General features: G+C 41.1%; 1 protein-coding gene across 1 annotated transcript in view; it reads right to left on the bottom strand.

Moving 5' to 3' along the window:
- The window catches only part of dlgap2a (discs, large homolog-associated protein 2a), a gene marked incomplete at both ends in the record, with an annotated part of 71,575 nt that overhangs the window by 317 nt on the left and 47,275 nt on the right, over window positions 1-23,983 (bottom strand). The window contains 5 exons of the mRNA XM_080479450.1: window positions 1,342-1,494; window positions 7,106-7,197; window positions 7,288-7,727; window positions 7,850-7,938; window positions 18,814-19,193. Coding sequence (XP_080335576.1) covers window positions 1,342-1,494; window positions 7,106-7,197; window positions 7,288-7,727; window positions 7,850-7,938; window positions 18,814-19,193 — 1,154 coding nt within the window. The remainder of the gene's footprint in view (window positions 1-1,341; window positions 1,495-7,105; window positions 7,198-7,287; window positions 7,728-7,849; window positions 7,939-18,813; window positions 19,194-23,983) is intronic.

Genomic DNA, 23,983 nt, shown 5'->3' with positions numbered 1-23,983 from the left:
GGCAGCCTCGTGGAAAATCCACAGGGAATATTCTAGAAAGAATCCATAGAAACATTATCATAAACTTTAATCATCGAGGACGTTTGGAACAAGTGACCTTTTGTAGGTGAACTAGCTCACGGTTTCAAAAGTTATTTGAGCTGCTCTGGGAAATGAGCCATTTTAAAAGGCTACTGGCTCTGGATTTGTTCACCACCATTATGTTCCATTCTTCCAGGGTGAACTTTGACTGGTGCAAGATCGAATGAGAGTTAAATGTGTTACCTGCTGTATTTAAAGTTCCACATTATTGTAAATAAGATAAATATCCTCTATTCTATATCAGGAGGCCAACACTTTTTCAGTTTTTAAAAAGACCAGGTCAAATGGATCACATCAGGAGTATCAAGAATAAGGCTCACAAGAGATTCCAATCCGGCCCAACAAACCCACCGAGCAAATTGTACAAATTTCAGAGAAATGGATGTATTAACAAATTTCGTTAGCACAGCGGACACAACACGACACTGAAGCTTGAGCTGAGATATCTTTGATGCTGCTATGAGAGCTCAATACGTGGTCGCTCAATCACAAGCTCGTTCCTTAATAATAGTGCAAAACAACAAATCGATCCATAAATTAGTTCACATGTGTAACGATTTCGACTCCTGAAAGGGCTTCAAGGAGAAAAGGGTTTCAGACGGTGGATCCGTCTCATTATTTATCCTCCTTCTTTAATCTCTCCGAGGAGCCCTTAATCAGTTCCAGTATTTTAAATATTTTCATAAAACTCAAGTGGCCTTTTGAGACGATATACCACAGAGCCGGTCATCATAAGGCATCAAAAGACCCAGGGGCCATACGTGGCCCGATGGATCTGCTTTACCGACTCTCAGGGTCATGTCACTGGGACATTGTAAATCAAATGAATTTTTTTTTAAATGGCTTTATTACATTTAAACATTATTGTCATTAATACATTCCTGGTTGCTGCATGGTGTCTGGCACCTTGTCTAGCATAGCACACAATTTTTACTTTACAAATTTGGTGATTCACAGTTAGGGAAATAAGGGTTACTGAATAGAAAAGTAAAGCAGAAGTTGTATTACTTAATCAATGAACTTGAAATTAAAAAAAAAAAAGATACATGATTACCAGACTGGGAAAAACTGAGTGTCACTAAAAGTGACGCAGAGCAACAGTAATTTACAATAATAGTGACACAAACTGCTTCTTATTACGCTTATCAAGTTTCTTATTGAGCAAAACTGAAGTCAACTTATGTCTCGGCCCTTTTTGGTGAACCTTGGTGAAATGAGTCGCCCCGCCCCCGATCTAGCAGCCTCAGCAGGACTCCTCACCTTCTTCTCTGGGCTGTCGACGGGCCTCCAGTTGTTGTTCTTGATCTGCTGCAGCTGGTCAAACTTCAAGGTGACGTCGTCGATGGAGAGCTGCAGCAGGTCCCAGAACCCAGCCAGGTCCTGAGAGGTGGGTCGCGGCATGGCACTGGGGTCCTGCGGAAAGCAGACGACACGTGAATGACACACAGACCTATTCGTTGCACTACTTTTCATTGCACTTTTGTTCAGATTCCACTAGAGGTCCTTATCAGGCCCATCAGGCTTTTTGTGGAATGTGAAAATTACAACCCTGCGATGGCGAGAAATCCTCTGGAAATCCCATGAATGGGGGTTTTAAAATAATACGCTGCCTTTATTCAGATTGCTCTAATTCACCACTCCATTCGTGGAAAGAAAAGCACACCTGATTGAGATGCGCTGTTGCATTGTCTGAGCGAGATTTTTGCGAGCGAGTTTGCTGCGGGTTTTTAATGAGTCATGATGAAATCCAATTACTGGTAGAAATTTATTACTTTGTGTTTGGGCTCCCATTAAATCAGCCGCCTCTGAATGAACTGTTCACATGTATTTATAATGACGGGGACTGCACCGCGGTCCATTAGGCTCACCGTATGTACACGTGAAGAAAAACACTTTGAGTTATAACAGGGAAACACAGATTTACGCTTGAAGGGAAGCGATGTTCAGGGACAAAAATGTTACATAAAGAACAAAGATTTGCTTGATTTATGACTCTTACACCAGGTTTTTAATACATTTTCACAAATGGAATTATAATTCATGCAGAACACAATGTCTGAGATCCACAATTTGCACTGAGATGAAGAGGCAACAGTCATTGTTAGCTCAATATTAAATATTCAAACTGTGCAATCTTTGCTTACTTTTTAATCTGTGTGGCGAAGACATGGCGAACCTCTAACTGATTCCAGGAAATTGACTTGAACTGAATTTGTACATGTCAGTAACCTTTGTTTATAACTGTCATTTACCAGTGATGAAACTCCCGCAGGACCTTATGGTGAGGCTTTGTATTACAATGTGTGGAAATATGACAGAAATTGCAAATTCACGGGGTTAATGTGGCGCAGGTGTCAATCATATATGGAGGCCTCTAAGTAGCATCGTCAACAAGTGCAATTTATGGATCAATCGTTGAAAAAAAATGTTTTTCAATGTGAAGATTCAGAAAGTTTTGGCATTCAACCAACATTTACAAGTTAGCAGCACGGTGTCATTTTCACTTGTAAGTCAAGAGAGGGAACCACTCTTTTCTTGGATTTTAATACATTACATGTACGGGACATTTACAGAACAACCGTGCTCGGAGTGACCAAAACCGTAACTTTTTCAAGACAGCTCCCAAGGTGGAACTTTTCAAAAAACGTTCAGACGTCATCATTGTGTAGATGCGGGGAAACGCTGCTGCTGTAAATGGACATCATTTTCAAAATGTTGCTGCGTAAATTTGGGAACTTTTCAGAAAAACAAAATGCAAAAACGGTGCAATTTCACTTGAAAAGTGTAATCAGGGCTTTATTCTTTTAGTCCGCTTAGGAAGTAACTTTGTTCACCGTGAACAAGTGAAAAGAAACTTATAGCAGAAGAAGGAATGCAAAGGCCAGAGAAGGGATTCATTCTAACCTGTACCAAGACAACATGACCACATTTTCTCAATATCAGATCCAAGATTGGACAAATTGTGGAGTGCACCAATGCTAAAAGTCCTTTGCGATGACTCAACTCAATAACCCCGAAGCTTCATGTGGTTTGAACCCGGTGACATTTAGACTTTGTGCTTGTTGAAAGCTCCTGCTGTTGTCTGACGGTCCACCGGACGAACAGCATGGTTCTTGAGGTTTTGCATGCAAGAGTCTAGAGTGAGTTATTACATTACTTCCTCGTTCGATTTCATTTTGTTTAAAGTCGGTCTTTGTTCTGCATTACAATGTGACATCATGTCCTGCCAACTCATCCTCTTTTAAGAAAGTCAATACATCAAGGAGATGCAGGATGAGCTCAAACTGGAATTAAGGTTTCAACATTCATGAACTGATTTACACAAAAAAAACAAGCATACAATGTGACAATGTGAAATGACTTAGAAGTCACTTTTACAGACCCGCTTTAAGGGGATGGGGCCTTTCAAATAGCTGTTTTTAAATTTCTCTGAGATTCCCATCAAAATGTAATTCTGGTTTTCATTTTATCTCTTGTCAAAGCACTTAAAACTTTATTTTTAGGAAGTGCTATCTATATATACACACAATTTTCTGGTTTGTCTTGTAATACCACATTGTGCCAGTAGATAATGTAGTGAGTCACTCTCCCTGCATTCATTATGAGGACACATAAAGAATCAAATATGATGTGAACTGAAGCAACTCAGTAACTCAGTACAACTCATTAACAGTGACTCACTGCTGCCACCCAGAGCACAGAAGTAGCATTGCTTAAGTCTTATACGCTCTGCTACCTTTAAGCGAGGCTAACTAGCACCTACAAGTAATTCCAAAGCGGGCTATTGTACGTGACAAATATAAAATGTTGCTTTCAGGCAAAATTACGAGCTACTATGCCATATTCCAAAAAAGAGAAGTGCTCCGCTATCGCAAGTAAAGCTGAACTAGTGATTCCTTGTCAGACTTCACTCAGTGAAGTTTTTTTTTTTTTTCAGGCAGAAAATATATATCACAACATGCTCAGTTAAACTGAATTATAGCAACCTTTAGCCATCCTGACAAACTATTTCTCAGTATTTTTTGGAAAGATTAGTATTTTTGGGTATATTCCAAAACTGTTTACACAGTCACAACACTCCAGAGGGCTCAGTCCTAGCCCTTTCATGATTATAAGGGCACATTTAGATGAGATTTTCACTTGAAAATGCAGAACTTTTGTTGTGTTTTGGAGGTCCGGTACATGTCGCGTAAACGGGGTCTAAGTGCAGATATGGGGGCATTATTGTAGCAACACTATTTGTCCATGTGGAGTTCTTCTTGAGCAGGACATTGAACCCCAAATCACCCAAATGGAGGTTGAATGGCAGCAGTGATTGGTTGTTTTACTGTTTGTGTTACTGGTTCTGTTCCTGGTTTGTGACTGCTTGAGCAGTGAGGAAAACAAGTATATTCATTACTTCATGGTTGTCTGCATGGCCCCCATCCTGCCTTAAGTATTCCACTAGTCCTATGAGGACACTCTTACTTCATAGTGGAGTTTGCATGTTTTCCTTGTGGATGATGAGGCTTCTGGGTTTAAAACGTTCCCCCCAAAAATGTGTTTGAGGTTAATCAGTGACTGTAAATTACCTTTGCATGTGGTATTCTGTTCCTCTGGTGTGGCCCCATGATGGATTTGTCCCCTAATTTCATATTTGGCTCTACACCCCCACAACTCTCTTTTATAAAACAGGTCAAGCATGTGGATGGATGAAAAAAGTCTGGATTATACAAGGTCAGTACTTTTCTCTTTCATACAGAAGAGGATTTCATCAAAATTACCCTGGATTTTAAATATCATAGTAGCCATCATGTAAAGTATGCCAGAAACAGAATACACTGCTGTTATCTCTAATTACAGTGGGAACAGACTCAGCACTTCATCAGCTTTATTCTGACCCCTGAACTCCCACTTGGGATGTTCTGTAAACTGCCTCTGAAGTATTATGGCTTCAAATATCCAGAGCTGATGGATTTAGCGGGAGTCGGCGAGTTTTAAGCTCCGGCTGCGTCAGTGTGCTCATAAGTCCTCCCGGAGAAGGAGGAGAAGCTCGCCGAGCCCACAGTTTGGTTTTTTTGGAGCATTTCTTTTAAATTTTTTTTTTTTAACTCAGGCTTTCTGTAAATTGACTCAAGTGTTGGAGAGAGGCCGGCTGACAAAACAAGATCTGGCATCTTTTTAAGCTTCTAATTTGTGGGCATCTCAGCAAGCCAGTGTTTAAGTTGATATTGTTCCATATGTATTCATAAAACTTGAAGGTCTGAGCTTTTGTTTAATAAGAAAGTTGACTAAACTTGCATAACGCTGGCGCCCTCAGAGAGAGAAAGAAGTACTGGCTCTGTGAGGCCAGCTCACAGTATCTAATCCAAGTTCTCCCTGAATGTGCAGTTTTTTGCTGCACATTGCAAAAAACAGCAACGCTATCCCTCATAACTGCACAATAGCTTCATTTGAAATATTGGGTACTTGGCTCGAATCGATACAACGAGTGGTGAAAAATCCGAGGCAGGAATCCCTGACCCTGTGTGTGTTCCTTCACCAATGCAGCGTCCCCCGTCTGTATGTTCAGATCCATTTTCATCGTTCTCTACGTCTCCTCTTTTCTGGACAAATTGACCCATTGGAAATAACCGCACAGCCACACTAATGTATTGTTCTCTTCAAAAAATGTTCAGGTCACATAAAAATGTGCTGGATAGCTATCTATCGATCCCTGGTGTTGTTGCTTTCAACAATCAATGACATATCCAGGGAGTTTTGATTCACTTTGTTAGTGTCGGCTAAAGCATTAAATGTGTATTGAAGGTTGGAGAACAAAGCTATTGAGGATATAGAAAGGGCGGCGGAACTGCTTCAAAGTTTATTTCACAGCAAACGTATTGCTTTGTGGATTTTTCACAGTCATGCCGATTTCTCCTGTAACACTACGATGTGAAGTGGATTGTTGTGGCTGTGCAGAATGACACTTGCTTGAATCCTAAAGCGGTCCTAATTCTAGTTTTAAAACTCAATGTGACCGAAATGCAACTTGAAAAGGAGGCAGGATTTTTCTACTTTGCATCTCTGGATGGATGACTACGTCTCAAAGCATTTGGAATACTAAAAATCCTACTTCTTTTTCAACGTCACCCTTAAGTAACTTCAGTCATACGACGATGTAAGACGGTGATAACTTAAAGGTTCAATATTATTCAGTTTTTCAACAATTTCACATCGTTGTCAGAGGTCCAACAACATTGTATTTTAAGGGTACTTCTCCAAATCCATCCTTTTTCCTGAATTTCAATCAGTTTGAAACTCCCTCTCGTGAGCTCTACTGAGAAGCGGCTGTTTTCTACCTGTGGGAGGGTCAAAGGGAGTATCCACTACCTGGAGTGCTTATTTCCCCAGTTGAGGTCATGAAGGGAAAATCTCTCAATCGCCTGTATGAGCACACATTTGCTAAAAGGTGGAGCCAGCAAGTGAGAGAGATGACAGTTGACACATATTACTCTTCGAAAAACATTATGACGTGAACATTGCATTATAAGGGACTTTAAAATGATTTTTGTATTGTATTTTTTTAGCTGAGCTCACCATGGCAGAAATCACATGGCAAGTAGAATGAAGATCGATAATATAAAACAGGCTACAGAATCAATATCATTGATGAAATTCAACAAAGACATGACATTTATCTATAACACATTAACTTTATCGATGTGCAGCATTGGCCTTGAGGTTAGAGAAGTCAACTTGTGTCAAGGGAGTTGCAGGTCCACATTCCACTGTTGGTTTCAAGAATCCATGAATAGGATGGCTTAACTGCAGAGAAATTATTCCTCAGAAGGAATCAATAAAGTATGAATTCTTCCTTTTCCTGTGCTGGAAATTCATGGAGATTACTGGTAATTTCAGCTCTACGTTAGCTGTGGTATCTCATTAACATCAAGGTAAATACTTTAGAGTGCATTCCTCGTGTGGAATTTGCTTGTCCTGAAAAGCCCAGAGAAAGACATTTATGACTTTTTAAATCTCCTTTTCCAGTGTAATCATCTCTTACCAGGTTTTGCTGACACAGCCAGTAGAATTGCTGGAATTTCTGGGACATGAGCAGCTGAGCGCTCCCCACTGCGCTTCGGATTTTACCTAAGACTGAAACACACAGAGAGCACATCAAGTAGAATGTAAAACTGCTGTATATTTAGAAGAGTGTGGTACAAAACATTCTAGTAGATGACTGACTGTCTTCTGACAGGTCGTTCTCCTCAGCCTCCGTCTCCATCTCTTTACACCAGGCCTCCATCCTCTTGGTCTCGTTGTGGAGCAGCTGCATGAACCAGCTCCCGTCCCTGCGCAGGGACGGCGACACCCGCCCGGACTCCCCCGATGAGGCGGCGCTCTCCCGAGGGGAGGGGGGTTCGAGCTGCCAGGTGGTTTCGCTGGTGGTCTCTCTCGGGCTGGGGGGCTCGGCGGGGGTACGGTAATCCTCGCGGTAGCTGAAGAGGCCCTGGGTGCGCACGGTCCGCACCGCCCCGTACTGAGTGGGCGTGCTGGGCTCGGAGTGACGCTGGAAGCCGCCGCCGAACTGCAGGCCCTTGTCCTCCATGGTGGGGAAGCCCTCCAGCTCCAGGTCGGCCTGCACGCCCGCAGTCACACTGTTGGAGCGTTTGAACCGTCCCTGCCTGAGAGACGTAGATAAAAGACACATAATGCCGCGGGCCAAGGGGCGACTGTTCATAGTGAGATCAAACATCAGAAATTGAACCTTTGCTTCGGGGCTCAAATCCCAGAGTCATTAGCTCACCCTTTCTTGTCGCCCTCCACTTGGATCCCCACAGAATGGTACTCCCGAGAGCCTTTGCTTTCCGACTCAGAGTCCGTGGCTGCTTCCACCTAATGTGAGGAAATGACACAAAGCGGAGGAACTTCTCATTATATGAGCAGCCGCTCGTTCCCCGGTGTTTCTGGGATTATTGGGTTGGGACTGGACAAAGCAACTTAACTGTACACAGCACGTTGCAGAATAAAAACCGGATGATTTATAGAAGCTGCAAAGGCAGCATGACTGAGGAGGGTTTCCTGAAAGGATTTGCAGTTTGCAGAGAAATGACCACAGTTATTTAAGAGGCGGCAAGAAAGAAAAAATAAAGGTCAGAGGGGATGAAATTTCCCAGCAAGAAGAAACCATGAAAAACAACAACAAAAAAAAATAACAAATAGGTGGAGCGTAAGATTAAACACAGTTGTTTAAAACTGAATTAATTGCAATTGTAATGGAGACAAATACAAATTCAAAGTGAACTTCAAAGTGAAACTATGGATGTAACACTATTGTGAAGATTTTTCTGAAAGCAAGTTTTGGTGTTCAAACACCTTCAGCACATGTAATACTGAAGATTTATCACAACTGATGAAGGTGTTTGGATGGAAACCTTGAACAGTTTTCTAACAGTCACAACAGTTGCAGAGTTCAATCCAAAAGGAATTACCAACCATCTAAAACAGTTGTGCTTTTTTCCAACAGCAAAATCTTATAATGCAAAAAAAACATTTAGAATGCTGGAATACAAACAAAACTTCTGATCGAAGCATGTGCAGCATGAGAGTTGGGACACTTCAAGCTCATTGTGTAACACTTTAAATAAGAGATAAGTGGAATGTAAAGTCTAACTTACTGGAATGTAAAGTCAACTAAAAGTCTTCAAATACAAAAAACCCATTTCTATGCAAAATGCATATAAAGCAACCACAATTTTCAACATACCACAGTACAAAGTGCGTTCTAAATCAAAGAGTTAATAGTGTGACCTTTATGTTTCACAAGAGTATGATGGTCAGCAGGTCAAGTTTTGCCTGGTGTAAGAGCTCCATGTTTAAAAAACCAAAACCAAAACATTTATATGTGATATGGGACAAGCTTCCCAACCGGCCCTGCAAAAAGCCTCTTGATTACATGTCACATAATTAAGTTATTTTTAGTTTTGAACATTTAAATGAGCTGAAAATGCTTATTTCTCCCCCAATACTTAATCATGTTTTCAGATTTACTGTGTTAAAAAGGACGTACGAGGAACATGAGGAATTTGGGATTCCTCACAACAACAAATCCACAAATCTTGAGGGTGACTTTTGGCTCAGTGTCTTGGAAAAAAACCAAAACAAAACCATGGCCCAATAATCAGAAGCCAGATGGGATGACGTGGTGTTGTAGATTATGGTGGGATTTCTGAATAAATGGCCAACAGTGAAAACAGCACACAAGAGCAGGATGGAAAGAAAAGCACACAAAGACACAATCAGAACGGCAAATCTCGAATGTGGACTCCTTTGATCAAAGTTCAGACTTTCAAAGTCTCTGCTGTGTTTTTTCTTCTAGTAGTTTCTCTCAGAAGAAGTTTCTTTGCAGTAATTTGAGCACAAAGGCTGATTCGCACATTGTGCTTCTAGGAGTTGAGACGTGTCTGCCACTGAAGCCTGTTATGTTTTAGTCTGAGCTGCTATTACTTGTTGATTTTTGCGGCTGGCCACTCTTGAGGGCATCTCCTCGGCAGCAGTCAGAATTTATGTTCTTTCAAAGTTCCGAAAAGTTTCCAGAACAGCTGACTTTCCTACCGTCAAGTCACGGTGGACTGCAGTTTGGGCCTGATCTACTGAAGGTTTACGCACATTAAAACAGGCTCAAACTTGATGAAAGCAATGAAACAATGAAGAGTTGACTTTTTAGTGTGTGTGCCTTCTTAAATATAGAATGTGGACATTTGTACAGATCGTATTGTGTTTGTTTTTCTTTACAACTTCAGATATATTTGGTCCAATATATTTGATAACATGTCCAACTCCATGATATCGCATTTCTTTTTGTATGTGTGGGGTCATCCAAACTTGTGACAAACACAAGCAATAATGTAAACAAAATCCTCATCGGAGTACCTCCGTTTATACCTGATGTCAACTGAAAAACCTAAAATGAAAGCGCAATCTATTTGCCTGAGAGTGGAATTCAGCACACTTCAAGGTCTTTGTAAATTGGTCGAATACAAACATTACCAAAAAAGGTTTTTCCTGAAAGCCAAAACCAACTATGACTATCAAGAAGAATCTAGACTATGAAACATGTTTGCGAAAACACTTTTGGTGTTTAGTTGACTTCTGGATTCATCCAGAATTTGACAAGCAAATTATGTGTGATGATTCTCTCCTGGACCAGTGTGTCCCAACTTTTTGGGATAAAAGGACACGAGTAATCTCAAATATTATCGATGTCATTGACAACTGTCAAACTTTAACTCAATGCTTCCCCGCCTTGCTTCCTGGTTTCCTCCAGATACCCTCAAAGAAAAGCTGCAGACCCTTTTGCACATCTGATTTGCTAAACACGATTCCTGTTAAAATAATTTCCAACGCTTATGCTTGCTCACGTGGAATTGTTGGGTTTGTTCTCTGTAAAAGTACCTTGAAATGACTGTGTTGTATTTGGCTCTATATATACAGTTATAAACATGAATTATCAGAGGGAACCCTGGTGGACACACTCACCCTCATGGACATACGAAAGAAAAAACAAACCTTCAGAATATAAACAAGTGGCAATTTCCCAGGTTTGCACTCGATTCTGCAAGGCATCTTGTTATGACAAACTCAGATAAGTAAATACCTCTTATTCACAACCTCACGCTTTCCTGGACATCTATCCATCCATCTTACTGCCTTATCCTGTTTTGGTACTGGAACAAAACCCCCAACTGACTATGAGCAACAGGCAGGGTGGCCACTTCATCACAGAGCAAACACACTCACCCGGTGACAGTTTATGTGGGAAAATATGGTAGTTTGGGAACAAATTGTCATATTTGTTAGTTAAAGAGGTGAACTATAAGTACGAATTAATAATAAATCCTCACACAATATCAACCAGTGCTGCTCTGAAGACCTTTTAATGAGACAAAAGGAAAGAAAGCATTTCTCACTTGAGATCGGTTGGTATTGGAGATGCAGCGGCATGTGTTGACAGCTCAAAGACCTTCTCAGCGCCAGATGAGGCAACAGGAGTGAACTTTATGAGACTGGGAAACAGAGTGACTGATGAGGATCCAGCCTGCATCTGCATGACCCAGGAGATCAGGCTCAGAGTTTCTGCTCCACTCCCAGGAGCCTCGTGCGAAATTCTTTGAGGAAACCTTTTAGTGTTCACTATTTGGCAACGCTTTCTTCTATGAAAGTTTTGTCTTTCTAATTCCTCCATTTGCTCATCTCTTTATAGTTGTATTTCTTTCTTTGACTCCTCTCTTTGTCTTGCTTTCACAGTTTCTCTGCTGGTTTATTGTCACCACTTCACCCCTCCCTCCATCCCCACCCCAACTTCGCTGACTGAAGACTAGTTTTTCTTTCACCCTGTCTACTTAGAAAGGTTTCAGCCTGTACGATTCTTCTTGGAATGAGGCTGCAAATGTGATGAGACACTGTTGATCAACCAAAACTATAAATTGGCATTATATAGATATAAAGACTCCAACCTATGTTTCTTTAGTGGACCAGACATAACAACTTACATATTGACTTGTAAAGGGGTTTTTTCCCCGCATGTTTTGAAGCTATTATAGATTCTCCTCCAAGAAGATTGAAGTCATATTTTGTTGTTGCAATTGGTGACCTCACCGCTAGAAAGGATTAAATCCAAACTGCATATGAAAACGGCATAAAATACCTTATTTGCAAACAGTGGCTTGCAAAGAGGTTTGCAATTAATTTTCCCAAAGGGCCACATGAAAAACTGGGACTGCTGCTCAGAATGAATCTATCATAATGGAAAGCAGTGTGTTTCAATAAGCTGCTGCATCCGTCTTGTATTTCCCAGTGTACTTTGCATGGTAATGGTGATTCATAATGTACCTCTTGAACACAGCGATGTGTTCTCCACAAAATAACCACATAGCTTTTCCTTTGAGTTTGATATAGAAGCGTTTACACGGTAAAATTTTCAGTTTCGCTGCTTCAAGTTTGCAGGGTAGGGATTGTTACCTCTGCAAGACAAAGCGAGCAAAAGCAGATATTTTAATGGACATATTCAAAGCGTTGCTGGCATCGAGTACACGCATTTAATTTTCCATAACATGACCCTGAATTTAGCAGTAAAGAAAGAGAAAAAACATTGTAGGACAGAATGCATGATTTATTTAGTTTGCTTCTCTCAGTTTACACTTTCCATTTCTATCGAGTCTCTAATTGTGTGTAATTGGTGAAATATTACCCAAGGCTGCATCGCGAAAAGCTATTTCAAGATCATCCAAAAGCATCTTGACGAGTCTACCATTTGACACGGATAAATCTTCACTTCACTGTGGTATTGTGCAATGAGATGGACTCTGGTTTGGAGTGGGATTGTGCTTCGGTTGTGGGTAAATGTCAATCCCACCTGTGGTGTGGACTGTCAGTGTTAAAGTACATTTTTGGTGAGACACTTTGTATTCGGTCAAGCTGTTTGAGAGACGCTTAGTGGGGAGGGAATGAGTTTAAAGGCCCCGTTTACACAACAACGGAGCCACTTGAAAATGCTCAAACTCCATTTCTGTGTAGACTGCAGAAATGCTGCTACTGCTTGTGTACACCACGGCCAAACTAAATAGTACTTCTGTACATGTATGAGTAGACGGACAATAACAACAACAGCTGTCTCCAGAGTGTCATGACTCCCAGTCCATATTCCCCGGGGACTTGGTAGTTTTATAGTTGATGGTTACCCGGCATAGCAATCCAACTTGGTCCGTATGAATGTTTATATACTTGCCATTGTTCATGTTAAAAGAGTATTGAAGGTTTTAAAAGAAAACAAAGCATCCAGAAGAGGAAGGACAAAGGATTATGCACAAAAGAACATCTGCCCTAACCTGAAGGGGTTTTTGGAGATATGCATGGAGAAATCTGCATGTAGAGACACAGGTTGCATCAGTAATCACAGTCACGGCGTCGGCGCAGGTGTGAAAACTCTGAGCATCAGCAAAAAGTTGAACGGAGTCACTGTGCCTTTCATCCAAAACACACAAACACCACCTGGCGACTTTTCCCAGCCAGTCACTGTGTTTAAGGTTGAAGGCTTCGACTTTTCTTCTCCTGCGACCTCATTACAGCTTTCATTAAAACTTTTTACTGGGAATAAATCTTTCGGCCCCTTAGAATGTAAGCACATCTTCGAGGTGAGGCACTGAAAAGACAGTGACGGTGGCAATAAAACGGTTCCCAAGAGAAACGACGACAGGAAGCCAAGACAACACCGAGGCCTCGGGGTCAAAGATCGGAAATATGTTGACCTCCTCAAAGATAGTGATGTGGAATCAATACAAAGGAAGGTTAATTCGAGTTAATTATTCTTCTAGGAGAGGGCAAAGCAGCCTGATTGTTCATAAGATATGATGAAAGGGTCCCGGGAGGTCTTGGCGGTAAATCAATATTTACAATGTCCAAACCTGCCTGCTGCAACACATTACAGTTCAGAAACTGAAATGGTGGCTTTCAACAAAGACATCAATATGACCTTGTGATTGCACAGAGCAGATCGTGAATGAGAAGGAAAGAGCAATCCCTGCTGTACGAGGTAATGTATAGTGTATTGTATAACACTACGTTTGTGTGCAGATGTACACAGGACTGCTGCATTTTGATTATTGTAGTCGCACATTTTAAAAAGGTCCTATTGATATTAATTCGACATGTTGAGTATTTTCTTTTGTCTTTTTGTATTGCGTTTGAATGAAATCAAGACTTTACAAAGAAATGTAAGATTTCCAGGAGACTGTTTCTCTGGTAAATACAGCATTAATTTGATCAAGGTGGAGCAGATTCCCATGTGCCAGACTCCTCATGCAGAATCATAAAATTAAGCCGAGAGCAGAGGTCTATAACTTTTATGAGACTCTACCAAATAAATTCATTGACAATCTTCATCTACAATCAAGAACTGCCAGTATTTTCTTGTCGTATTTAACTGTTTTATCCAGCGAGTGTATTTATCATTAACAGGTTCGATCAGGCCTGCCCATATGTCCAAGTGTCCTTGAGCAAGACAATGAAGCCCAAACTTCTCCCAATAGACGGATTGAGCACCTTGCATGGCAGCTGCCTACATCAGTGCGAATGTGTGCGTGAACGAGTGAATGTCACTAACAGACCGTACAGTCAATGGGAAAGTGCCATATAAGTGAACATTCAACCATTAATCTACAAACTACTGAAATGTTCTTTCATTCAAGAGGCACATTTGTCTGCTCATAATCAAAATGTTTAATTTAACATGATTTTGTCACAGCTACAGGGAGCCACTAATGAGGCGCTAGAGAGGCTCCATAGCCTCAGGTTACACACCCTCGGTCGAGAGAATCGATCTGGGATAGCTGAGGTTTTCTCCAGATACGGTGGTCTTTAGTTGGTTTACTTTATGATGTCTTGAGAGATTGGTACAAACATGTAAAGAAGGAAGTAAAAATCACAGACCAGGGAACAGCGCTGTGTTGACCTGAGGCTATAAAAAAAATTATATTTGCACAAGTCAAAGGAAACCATGATAAGACTTTTAATTCTTTACAGTGTACCCAGACATTGATGAAATATTAGATCACTCATGTACCTTTTGATATGACCATTTTCCAGTTAAAGATAAAAGCTCAATCAATCGATTCCCTACGGCTTTCAAACACCTGCAGTAGAAAATTGAAATGCTTTTGTAAATTATGACCATCACTGAAAACACACATGTTATGCTTGATTAATTCTCTTGGAGAGATAATATAAGGGGCCAGCTCGCAAATCAACTGATCTTGTAATACCACTTTGTACAACATGGTCACGCTAATGCCTGTAAAGACAAGAAGCAGCAAGCACTGGTCGATTTGATGGAGCGGCAGGTGTATATGATGACTGAAGCTCTAGCAAACAATAAAGAACAAGCTCAATACTGCCTCCAAAGCATAAAAGCAGCACACACCAGATCAAATTCACCATCCTCTCCTCAAATAGACAGGAATAATGTTGCTGTGCTTTATTCCAAACCCCCCCCCCCCCCGATATTTCTGATCCGTTCACCCCTCGAATGGTAAGGAATGAATTAAATCAGCTATGCCTTCATGCTGATTTGAGGAAGCGGGACCACGACTGTGTTCTGCTCGCCATGAAGTTCAGTGAGGCATGTCAATGAGGTGTTGATGTTGCACTTCCGTTGTTAAAATTAGACCTCATTAGTGCGGTGAGGTGGCCTGATCAGATGAAACACAAACTCTGAAAGCTGCGAGGTTTCGAAAGGGAGAAAGTAATCCTCACAGCACAGCTCGTGAGACAAAGGCAGCGAGAGAGTGGACGAGGACGTTTTGATGACGGGGGAGTGGATAATTGCTTGAATCATCCGGGGAGGGAACGCTTCAGGGAGAGAGTAAAATGAACAAATGCACAAAGAGAGGAGTGTTTTTGCATGAGAGTGACTGAATTAGGATTTCTTCATAAGGCGGGGAATTACTGAGGCCTGCTGTGAAACCTTTATTTACTTTGAACCAGTCACTTCCTTCAAATAAAATATATTTTTATTACATGGCAAGCATTTTACATGCCTGACTGACGACTGCAGATGTCTCTGAAATAAATACATTATTGACACTGACTTGGAAAACTTCATCTTTGCCCAGTCTGCTATTCAGCAGGAGACTAAAAGCTTCTTTTTTTTTTTAAGATTTAGTTCAGCCTTCAATTTCAATCACACTTTGAATTTTTACAACACAGATTTGGGTCTCATTGTCAGTTCAGCCAATCAGTGCCAGAAAAGAAGTCACACCACAGTTCTAGTGCCTCATTTTGTAGAAGAACACAAAAACTAAAGCTATGCTTCTTGGTACAAAATGCACTGAAAGTCCCAAAACCATGTCCTTGCACACACATTTTGTCTTTCAAATGAGCAACAAATGACATGATTTAGTTTCATTTAGCAGATCTGAAGAATTGATCTGAAATCTTTTCTGGCGTAGTGTTTCTCTTCTGCCTGTTGTGCTCAGCACAAAGCATTTCTGCAGCCTGAAGTATGCAGGTTTACACAAATTCACCTTTATGGTATGGCCTTGACACTCATGCAAACAAAATGCGGACACTTTTCTTGAACGGGATAAATAATGGTTCACACTTAAGACTCACTGAGTATATTCATGACCCTGTTTACATGACAACATAAAAACAAGTGAATGATGCATCATTTTTGCATTTTTGTTTCAGAAAACTTTTGGGTTCACACAGCAATGTTTTGAAAACAATGTCTGTTTGCATGGAAATGGCGAAAACAGTGAAAACAATGTAGTTAGCATGCGTTTGCACTGTTGGTTGTTTATGGAAAAAAACAAACAAACACACACACACACACCCACATGCGCACAGAGCACAATGACAATGACGAGTGCACAGATATTATTAGGGACCAGTAACCAAGTTGAATTGTTATCGCGGTGACTCTCAACTATAACAAAAAAAACTACCAAGTCCCAGGAGATTATGAGATTATGGACTAGGAGTCATGACACTCTGGAGGCCGCCATTGTTGTTATTGTCTATCTACGAGCTTATGTGCTGAACTATTTACTATGGCTGTGGTGTGCATGCAGAGATGGAGCATCGTCAAAAAGTTTCACTTTGGGAACTGTTTTTTAAAAAGTTGTGTTTCCAGTGGCTTTGAACACTGATGTTGTGTAAATGGATACAAAAAATGCATCGGAGGTATTGTGTTTTCACTTGAAAACGTCCTCTCAATGGGGCCTGAGTGCAGAGTTTAGTAACCCTAACCCCATATTAGAATAGTAAAGCCTTTATTGTCATTCTACAGATTATTCGAAATCAGAATCAAAGTTGTTTACATAATACGGTGGAGTTATTGTGATGTGCAGAATGTGTGTGAATATTCTCTCTGTGCCGGGTTTCCATTGAAAACTCTGGTTTTCCTTTAATATTCCAAAGATATGAAATAACTCCCCTGCCTTTTGCCCAGTATCAGCTGAAAATGGCTCCGGCCCCCTGTGAACCTTACGGTGCTTTCACATCACATGTATTTAGGTCGACCAAGTTGAATTCTTTTTTCTTTTAACCAAAACTAAACTGAAGCAGCTGTTCAGAGATTGGCTTGAAGCAGTGGGCTGCAGTCGAAGTGTGGTGTCGCCCGAATGCAATGTGAAATCAAATGATAGAAGATTGATCTGAGAAAGTTCTGCAGTCCAATGAGGGATGCAGATGACTTTATAAATGTGTGATTATCAACAACACACCAGAATACTCATACGCATGCTGTATTCTCTAAGGGCTTGCATTGCTCTATATAAGAATGCAGCATAATAACGCGTATTGTAATGCTCTCTGTGTTACATCCAGTAGTCATTGAAACATGACCCTGTTACTGTTGCACAATCTGGTCTGCATTAACCAGTGTGAAAGCGCCATAATCTGGATGAAGTGGCAATATAAGATGAATGGATGGAAACTTATCATGTAGCCATTAATAGTTTAAGTTCGCGCAATCAAAATGCCCTACTTGGACTGCGTGCGTGGCAGCGCTGATGAACTTGGGACTAGTGTGTCTGTGCCTTGTGATAGAAAATATTAAAACATCTCAGGGTTGAAAATGCAATCAGAACACACGTTGTCCCCATTTTTTGCTTGACTTAAAATATCGAGCTTTAACTCTCTTTACTTTCAACCCATATCACACATACATTGAAATTGGTAAATACGATAAGTGACTGTTGCAATTATGGTAAATTATGTGTATGCTTCCTCCACAATGTTTTTCAGATTGTACTCTAAGTCACAACTGTACATTTGAAATAACCGTGTTAAAAAATAGCACTTGCACACATGTACAGAAATTCAACATAATGTGTTCAGATGTGTTGCAAACAGATTTCATCTGATGAAGTCAGTGACATGGCACTGTTGTCATTAGTGTGGGGGGGCTTTCTGTGAGGAGGTAGCATGGTTCCTCAATTCAAACTTTTCAGTGTAGCGATTGCATGTTCACCCTGTGCCTTTGTGGGTTTGCCTTGCGTGCTCTGGTTTCTTCCCCAAATTTTTTTTTGGGTTAATCGACAGTGAATTTGTGTATTTGCTTTGCCATGTGCTCGGTTGTCGACCTATTCAGAGGTTGCTTTTATCCAATCAGCTCCAGCTACGCCCCAAACCTATTCTGCAGGAAGCAGGTATATCAATGGACGAGTGCTCCCTTCACACTGAGCCAAACTGTCAAACTCTGATATCACTTTGATATTCAGCTTTGAGGTCCTGCAACGTTGGTGTAAGCTGCCACAGACTGCCTCTCTCTTTGTTCTGCAACAGAAGTGCAACCTTTCGATTGCAGCATGGCGTGAACAGCACCAGAACCTCAGCGGGGCATCAGAGAATGAGGGAGACAAATCCAGAGACAAGATCATAGAGCGCAGGAGGTGGAAAGAGGGAAAGAGGAGGAAATCAAACAAGAGAAGGAAAGCTGAGGTGTCAATACGACTGGAAGAGAGAAAGTTACAGTAGGTAAAGAGTGCGTGAATGGACTGCGGAGTGGACTACCATTCACTAAAACCTGCTCCAGCATGAGTTGAATCTTAATTAATGGATTGCAGTGAGATGACTCACTCTGGCTATTTTTAGCTGCTGAAGAGAGAGCTCTGTTTCTCAGATGAATGTATGCGTGTGTGACAGTATACCGTATTATACAATAAAGGTGAAGTAATCCTTTTCATCTCACAGCCTTGTCTGACCACTGACCTGTATCCCTATAGATGACCGGGGCGTTTTCAGGTACTCCTCAGCCTTGGACACCAGGATGGCCTTGTCGCAGGTGAGCACCGAGCTGTGGGAGTCTGTGGATGGGTGTCTTTTTCCAGCCATGACTCCGGCTGCCTCCATGGCTATGGTGACTGCCTTGGTGCTGTCCAGGCTGTCGGTGGAGTTGTAGAGGCCTCTGCCCGGGCTCAGCCCCAGGCTGAGGCCATCGGAGGCCCACATGGCATGCCGTCCCTCGTGGTAGGCGTCTTGGGTGGACTCGGTGCTGCTCTGGGCCGTGATGGAGATGAGCGGTTTGGAGGTGGTGCGGGGTGGGACCGGAGGAGGAGGGTTCTTCTTATAGCTCGGTGTGTAGGTGATGGCTGGAAGAGGTGGAGAAACAGCGATTTACTTAACAAAGAAGGAAAATAATACATAGAATTAAATTGGCATTTTCTAATATCATTTCATGATAGATTCAAAAAACTTGGTCCAGGGGCTATGTATTTATCTATTCTCGTTGTGTTTGTTTGAGACGCACCTTTTCCTAGCAGAGGAAGTATCTTCCTTCTCCTTTGCGTCATGAATTATTACCTTAAATGTGTTTGGATTCTTTTTGGTAACTTAAATGTTTGAATGAAATGTTTTTGATGTGGTTGAACTTTGTAGATTAAAAATGCACATTTTGTTCAATAGAAATCCTGATTGTAAGCCCCCTTCATACAACAGCTCAAGTAAAACTCCTTGTTTTTGTGTTATCTATCCAGATAAGGTTCACGTTCACACAGCAAGGTTCTTAAAACGATGTCTGTTAACATGAATAAGGCAGATACGCTGATGAAATTATGTAGTTTTCCGAAAGTTCCACCTTGGCAGCCATTCTCAAAAAGCTGCGTTTTCAGCGGCGACAAGCACAGTTGTCATCTAATGGACATCCAAAGCATTTCATTTTTGATTCAAATTGTCATGTAAACAGGGCCTTAGCCTGTTTCTCCATTTTGTTATAGATAATTGAGCCAGACTAGTAACAATCGCTAACTTATAACACTAAACAAAAACTGGAATATATCCAGGAAAAATCACAAAAGTCAACCTTTTTGAAATTCTAAACTTTTGAAAATCAAACATTAAAAGAGTATTACCTCTTTCTCAACAGCCTCCCACTAACACACGGATTATAATCTACTTTAAAGCCGCTTTTATTACGACATGAAAAAGCCAAAACCAACAAAGCACTAATCCATCTGTTAAAATTCCATTTGTGCCTGTCCATCTGCTCATTCACATCTACTTTGCTTTAAAACTAATCTGACAAACATAGTTTGTGCTGAAAAGGATCATTGAAATTTCCTGAATAACTTCCAGAAAAACATCAATTAAATTAGGACAAAATAAAAAAAAACATGCAGATTTTTTGGGAGACTATTTTCAGCTCCAGATGAATACATAATTATAGTCCTAGCATTTTATTACACAATTAAAACATGTGGTATTACTCAAAAACAAGTGATGACGTACATATGCTTGGCAGGATAGTTTGTCAGGTGCAATTCAGCCATAATTCACATTTTTCGAAGCAATGTAGTCTGCACCACTGAGGAAGACACTCAGTAAAACGCAAAGAGGTGCTAAGATCAGTGCAGGTGTGATTTCAAGACTGATGCAGTTTGTAATTTTCTCATCTGGCATTAACACTGTTTGAGAGGCTCATGTACTCGAGTGCAAACATGCATGTTGGTTCAACAATGAGGTGTCGTTGGGTGCATTAGTGGCACATTACAATCATTTGGCATTGAAAAGGTCCTGTGCAGTAGACCCACTGAGAGCAAGATTTGAATAGATAAGAGCTATTTTTCCTCCTCTTATTTGTAATTCGGAGGACACTCACATAGCTCACAACATGAAGAGGCTCCTCTTGTAAAAGATGCAGGTTTTTCCAAAACATGGTGAAGGACTGGATTTGTGCCTGATGCTTAACTCTGATTAAAGCTCCAAAGCAGGGCAGTGGATATTTAATTTCTTTATTCACTAATGAGTGAGATGGGAGGACACAAAGGTCATAAGTGAACAGCAGATTATATTTTGGTCTTTTATTCATTTGTTACACAGATGTTATCCTCAGACCTGACCGAAAGCTGCCTCCTTCACTTTAACAGCAATGCGCCACAGTGGAAATGCATCCGGCTCCAGAACTATGATATAACTAACTTTGCCCAATAGATTTAGTTGGTAAATAGTTAAATAATGATAATAGTTAATTAAACTACCACAACCCGTCTGAACCAAGCCTTGTTAAACCTGCAGAATTGACCTTGAACACATCCAAATGCCTGAGCACACTTGGACTGGGTGGTTTTCTTGTCAGACCATGAGTTGTTGCGACTGGTTGTTTTTGTAATGACGCCACACACACACATGCGCGCAGAGAATACGGTATAAACATTAACAACGGTGAATACACGAACATCCATATGGACAGATGACCAAGTACCAAAGTACAAGCCCATACCGAAATGACTGATGATATTTTCATGTAGACCACTCAAATCTCACACTTCATCCACGTTGACCCCTTTATCGAAATGTCCCATCACATTTCTCATGGAACGGTCTTACGTGTATAGGAATTATCATAACACATAAATGTTTTTTTTCTTTCTATTTTGTCTTAGAGAAGACACGGTTCAAACAAACATAATCACAGGTCCTCTCCTTTTCAGTTTTTATCTTTCCCCTTTGATAATATCTTTTTGCAACAATTTCCACTGCTACGCCGATGATATGTGACTCTATGCATCCAGCAAATACTCTGCTCTGCTACTCAGAACTGTCACCACTTCAATGAAAGAAGTAAATTCACGGATGCCATCAAATTGTCATACCGTCAAGTCAACACCAATAAAAAATGGAAAGATATCACAAAGTGAGGTGTTGAGGTTATGGATCTAACTGTTACCCTAGACAGCACTCTCTCTTTCGTTAATCACATATGAATCATTTCCAGGTCTACAGTTTCCAATCTATGCATTATATGTGTATACTTTACATCCAACTTTAACACAGCCCCAATTTCAAATACTTGCTTTTGTCATGCTCCGACTTCAATATTCTAACCTGCTCTGAAATTCACTCATTCACAAGCTTCAGCTTGTTCAAAACATAGAAACATAGACCCGGACTCAAACAATGGATTCACTGATGAGGAATGTATTCAGACTTCTAAACATTCAAAGCTCTTAATGGTCTGTCTCTAATAGTGAAAGATGATCACAGCCATACATATGCTCTCACACCGTCTACTCTTTATTCGAAAACCCCAAAATTTGTGCACTGAAAGCCAAACTTATGGTTGTTGAAGGTTGAAAGATGTGGAGTACGTATATGTGGGGAATAAGACGAGGTTAATATAGTGAGAGGAATCATGAAAGCTTCTGTGACATGAGACCCGTCCAACATGGATGAGAAGTAATCAACAGTCCTCGTGTGTGGAGGATCCTGCTCAAGGAAGGCTGACAACTCTCATCTTCTTATTCTGTCCATTTCACGACAGAACGAAGGGGGATTACTTTCTTTCAAGTGCAAATGAGAATATGGACTTAATCCACTGAGAGATGGACTCGCGGGCGGGTCACCAGCGCCTTCCCGGCTCTGACACGTCTTTATTTTCAAGCAAAGCTTTGAGAAAAAAAAAAAAAATCCTTGCTGAGTGCAGTTACAACCTGAAACATCTGAAGCTGTGTTTGATGCATTTTGATGAAAGCTGTGAGTGCGGCAGGTACCTCGGAGTCGAGAGCAGAGGAGAGGAAGGCGTCAAAGAGGAAGAACACTGAGTCACGCTGCGGGTCAAGTTATGGGTTATCGTTTTCCCTGACAGAGACACGGCCCGTGCTGACCTCGCTGTTATTGTTTCGGTCTTACAAATGCTTACATCACACAAAGCAATTTAAGAAGACCTTGTGATACCAAAATTGGAAGAATTTTGAGATCTAACAAGCTGCAGCCTCCTTGCAGGCCTCGAAAACCTGTGGTGTACAATTTGTTGCAGAGCAGCACAATGCAGCTTATTAATGAACAAACAAAGACACTGTGTGTGTGTGTGTGTGTGTGTGTGTGTGTGTGTGTGTGTGTGTGTGTGTGTGTGTGTGTGTGTGTGTGTGTGTGTGTGTGTGTGTGTGTGTGTGTGTGTGTGTGTGTGTGTGTGTGTGTGTGTGTGTGCAGAGAGCTTCAGGGGGAATAAATTGTATGATTTTGGGGCAGATTTTTTTTTTCTGAAAATAAATTATAGTGGCAAGAAATGAGTAGAAGGTATTATTGATTTGATTGCTGGTGTAACTATTGTAACACATTTCAGTGTAACTGTGTTAAATGCAGATTATATACTGCGTGGAGGCTTTCCAGAAATGCTCGTTCTCCCTGTGTATGTGGGTTTTTTCACCTTACTCCAGTTTCCTCCTCCAGACCAAAAAACACGTGAGGTTAAATGGTGACCCTAAATTGCCCTCAGGTGGGACTGTGAGTGTGTGTGTTTGTCCGTGTGATGGACTAGAGACCTGTCCAGGTTCTATCCCACCTTCGCCCACAGTTAGCCGTGATTGGCTCCAGCGCCCTGTGACCCTGCACAGAATTACAAGGAAGATGGATGGACTTTCTAGATATTTCAAATTGAAATGTATTTTGCTTGTTATTGCAAAAAGATTGCAGCTTTCATTAACAATAGTTTTTTTTTTTTATCGGTAGATGAACATAAGAAAATTGTTCATTCAACCAAAAATCCTGAAAGCCCATCTTTCTGCCCTGGTCTTCGCCCGTATTTGGGCAATGTTTATAAATAGCTACAGACGTCTGGTCTATAATAAGCATTCCGCTCGGGGGACCTCATGACTCAGACTGCTGTCCATTCACAAAAAGAACTGCTCATGGATGTAGAGATGCGTACGTGAAAGATCAAGGGAGAGAAAATAGAGACGTAGTGGCGAGAGAGGGGAAGAGGAAGGAGGGGGGAGGGTGATAGAGAGCAAGGATAAATCAGGGAGTGTGGGGAGATCAAGGGAGGGAAGAGATGACCCATTCAGGGGGCATGATTCAGCAGGAGGACCAAAAATAGAGCCATTATTAGCCAGCCAGTCGTGCAAAGGGGAGTCATAATTCTTCCCCCCATCTTGGCAGTGGCAGC

The sequence above is a fragment of the Lipophrys pholis genome, assembly GCF_963383615.2.
Source record: "Lipophrys pholis genome assembly, chromosome: 14".
NCBI lineage: Eukaryota > Metazoa > Chordata > Actinopteri > Blenniiformes > Blenniidae > Lipophrys > Lipophrys pholis.
The sequence above is the reverse complement of the archived record's forward strand: the minus strand, read 5'-3'. Positions and strand labels throughout refer to the sequence as shown.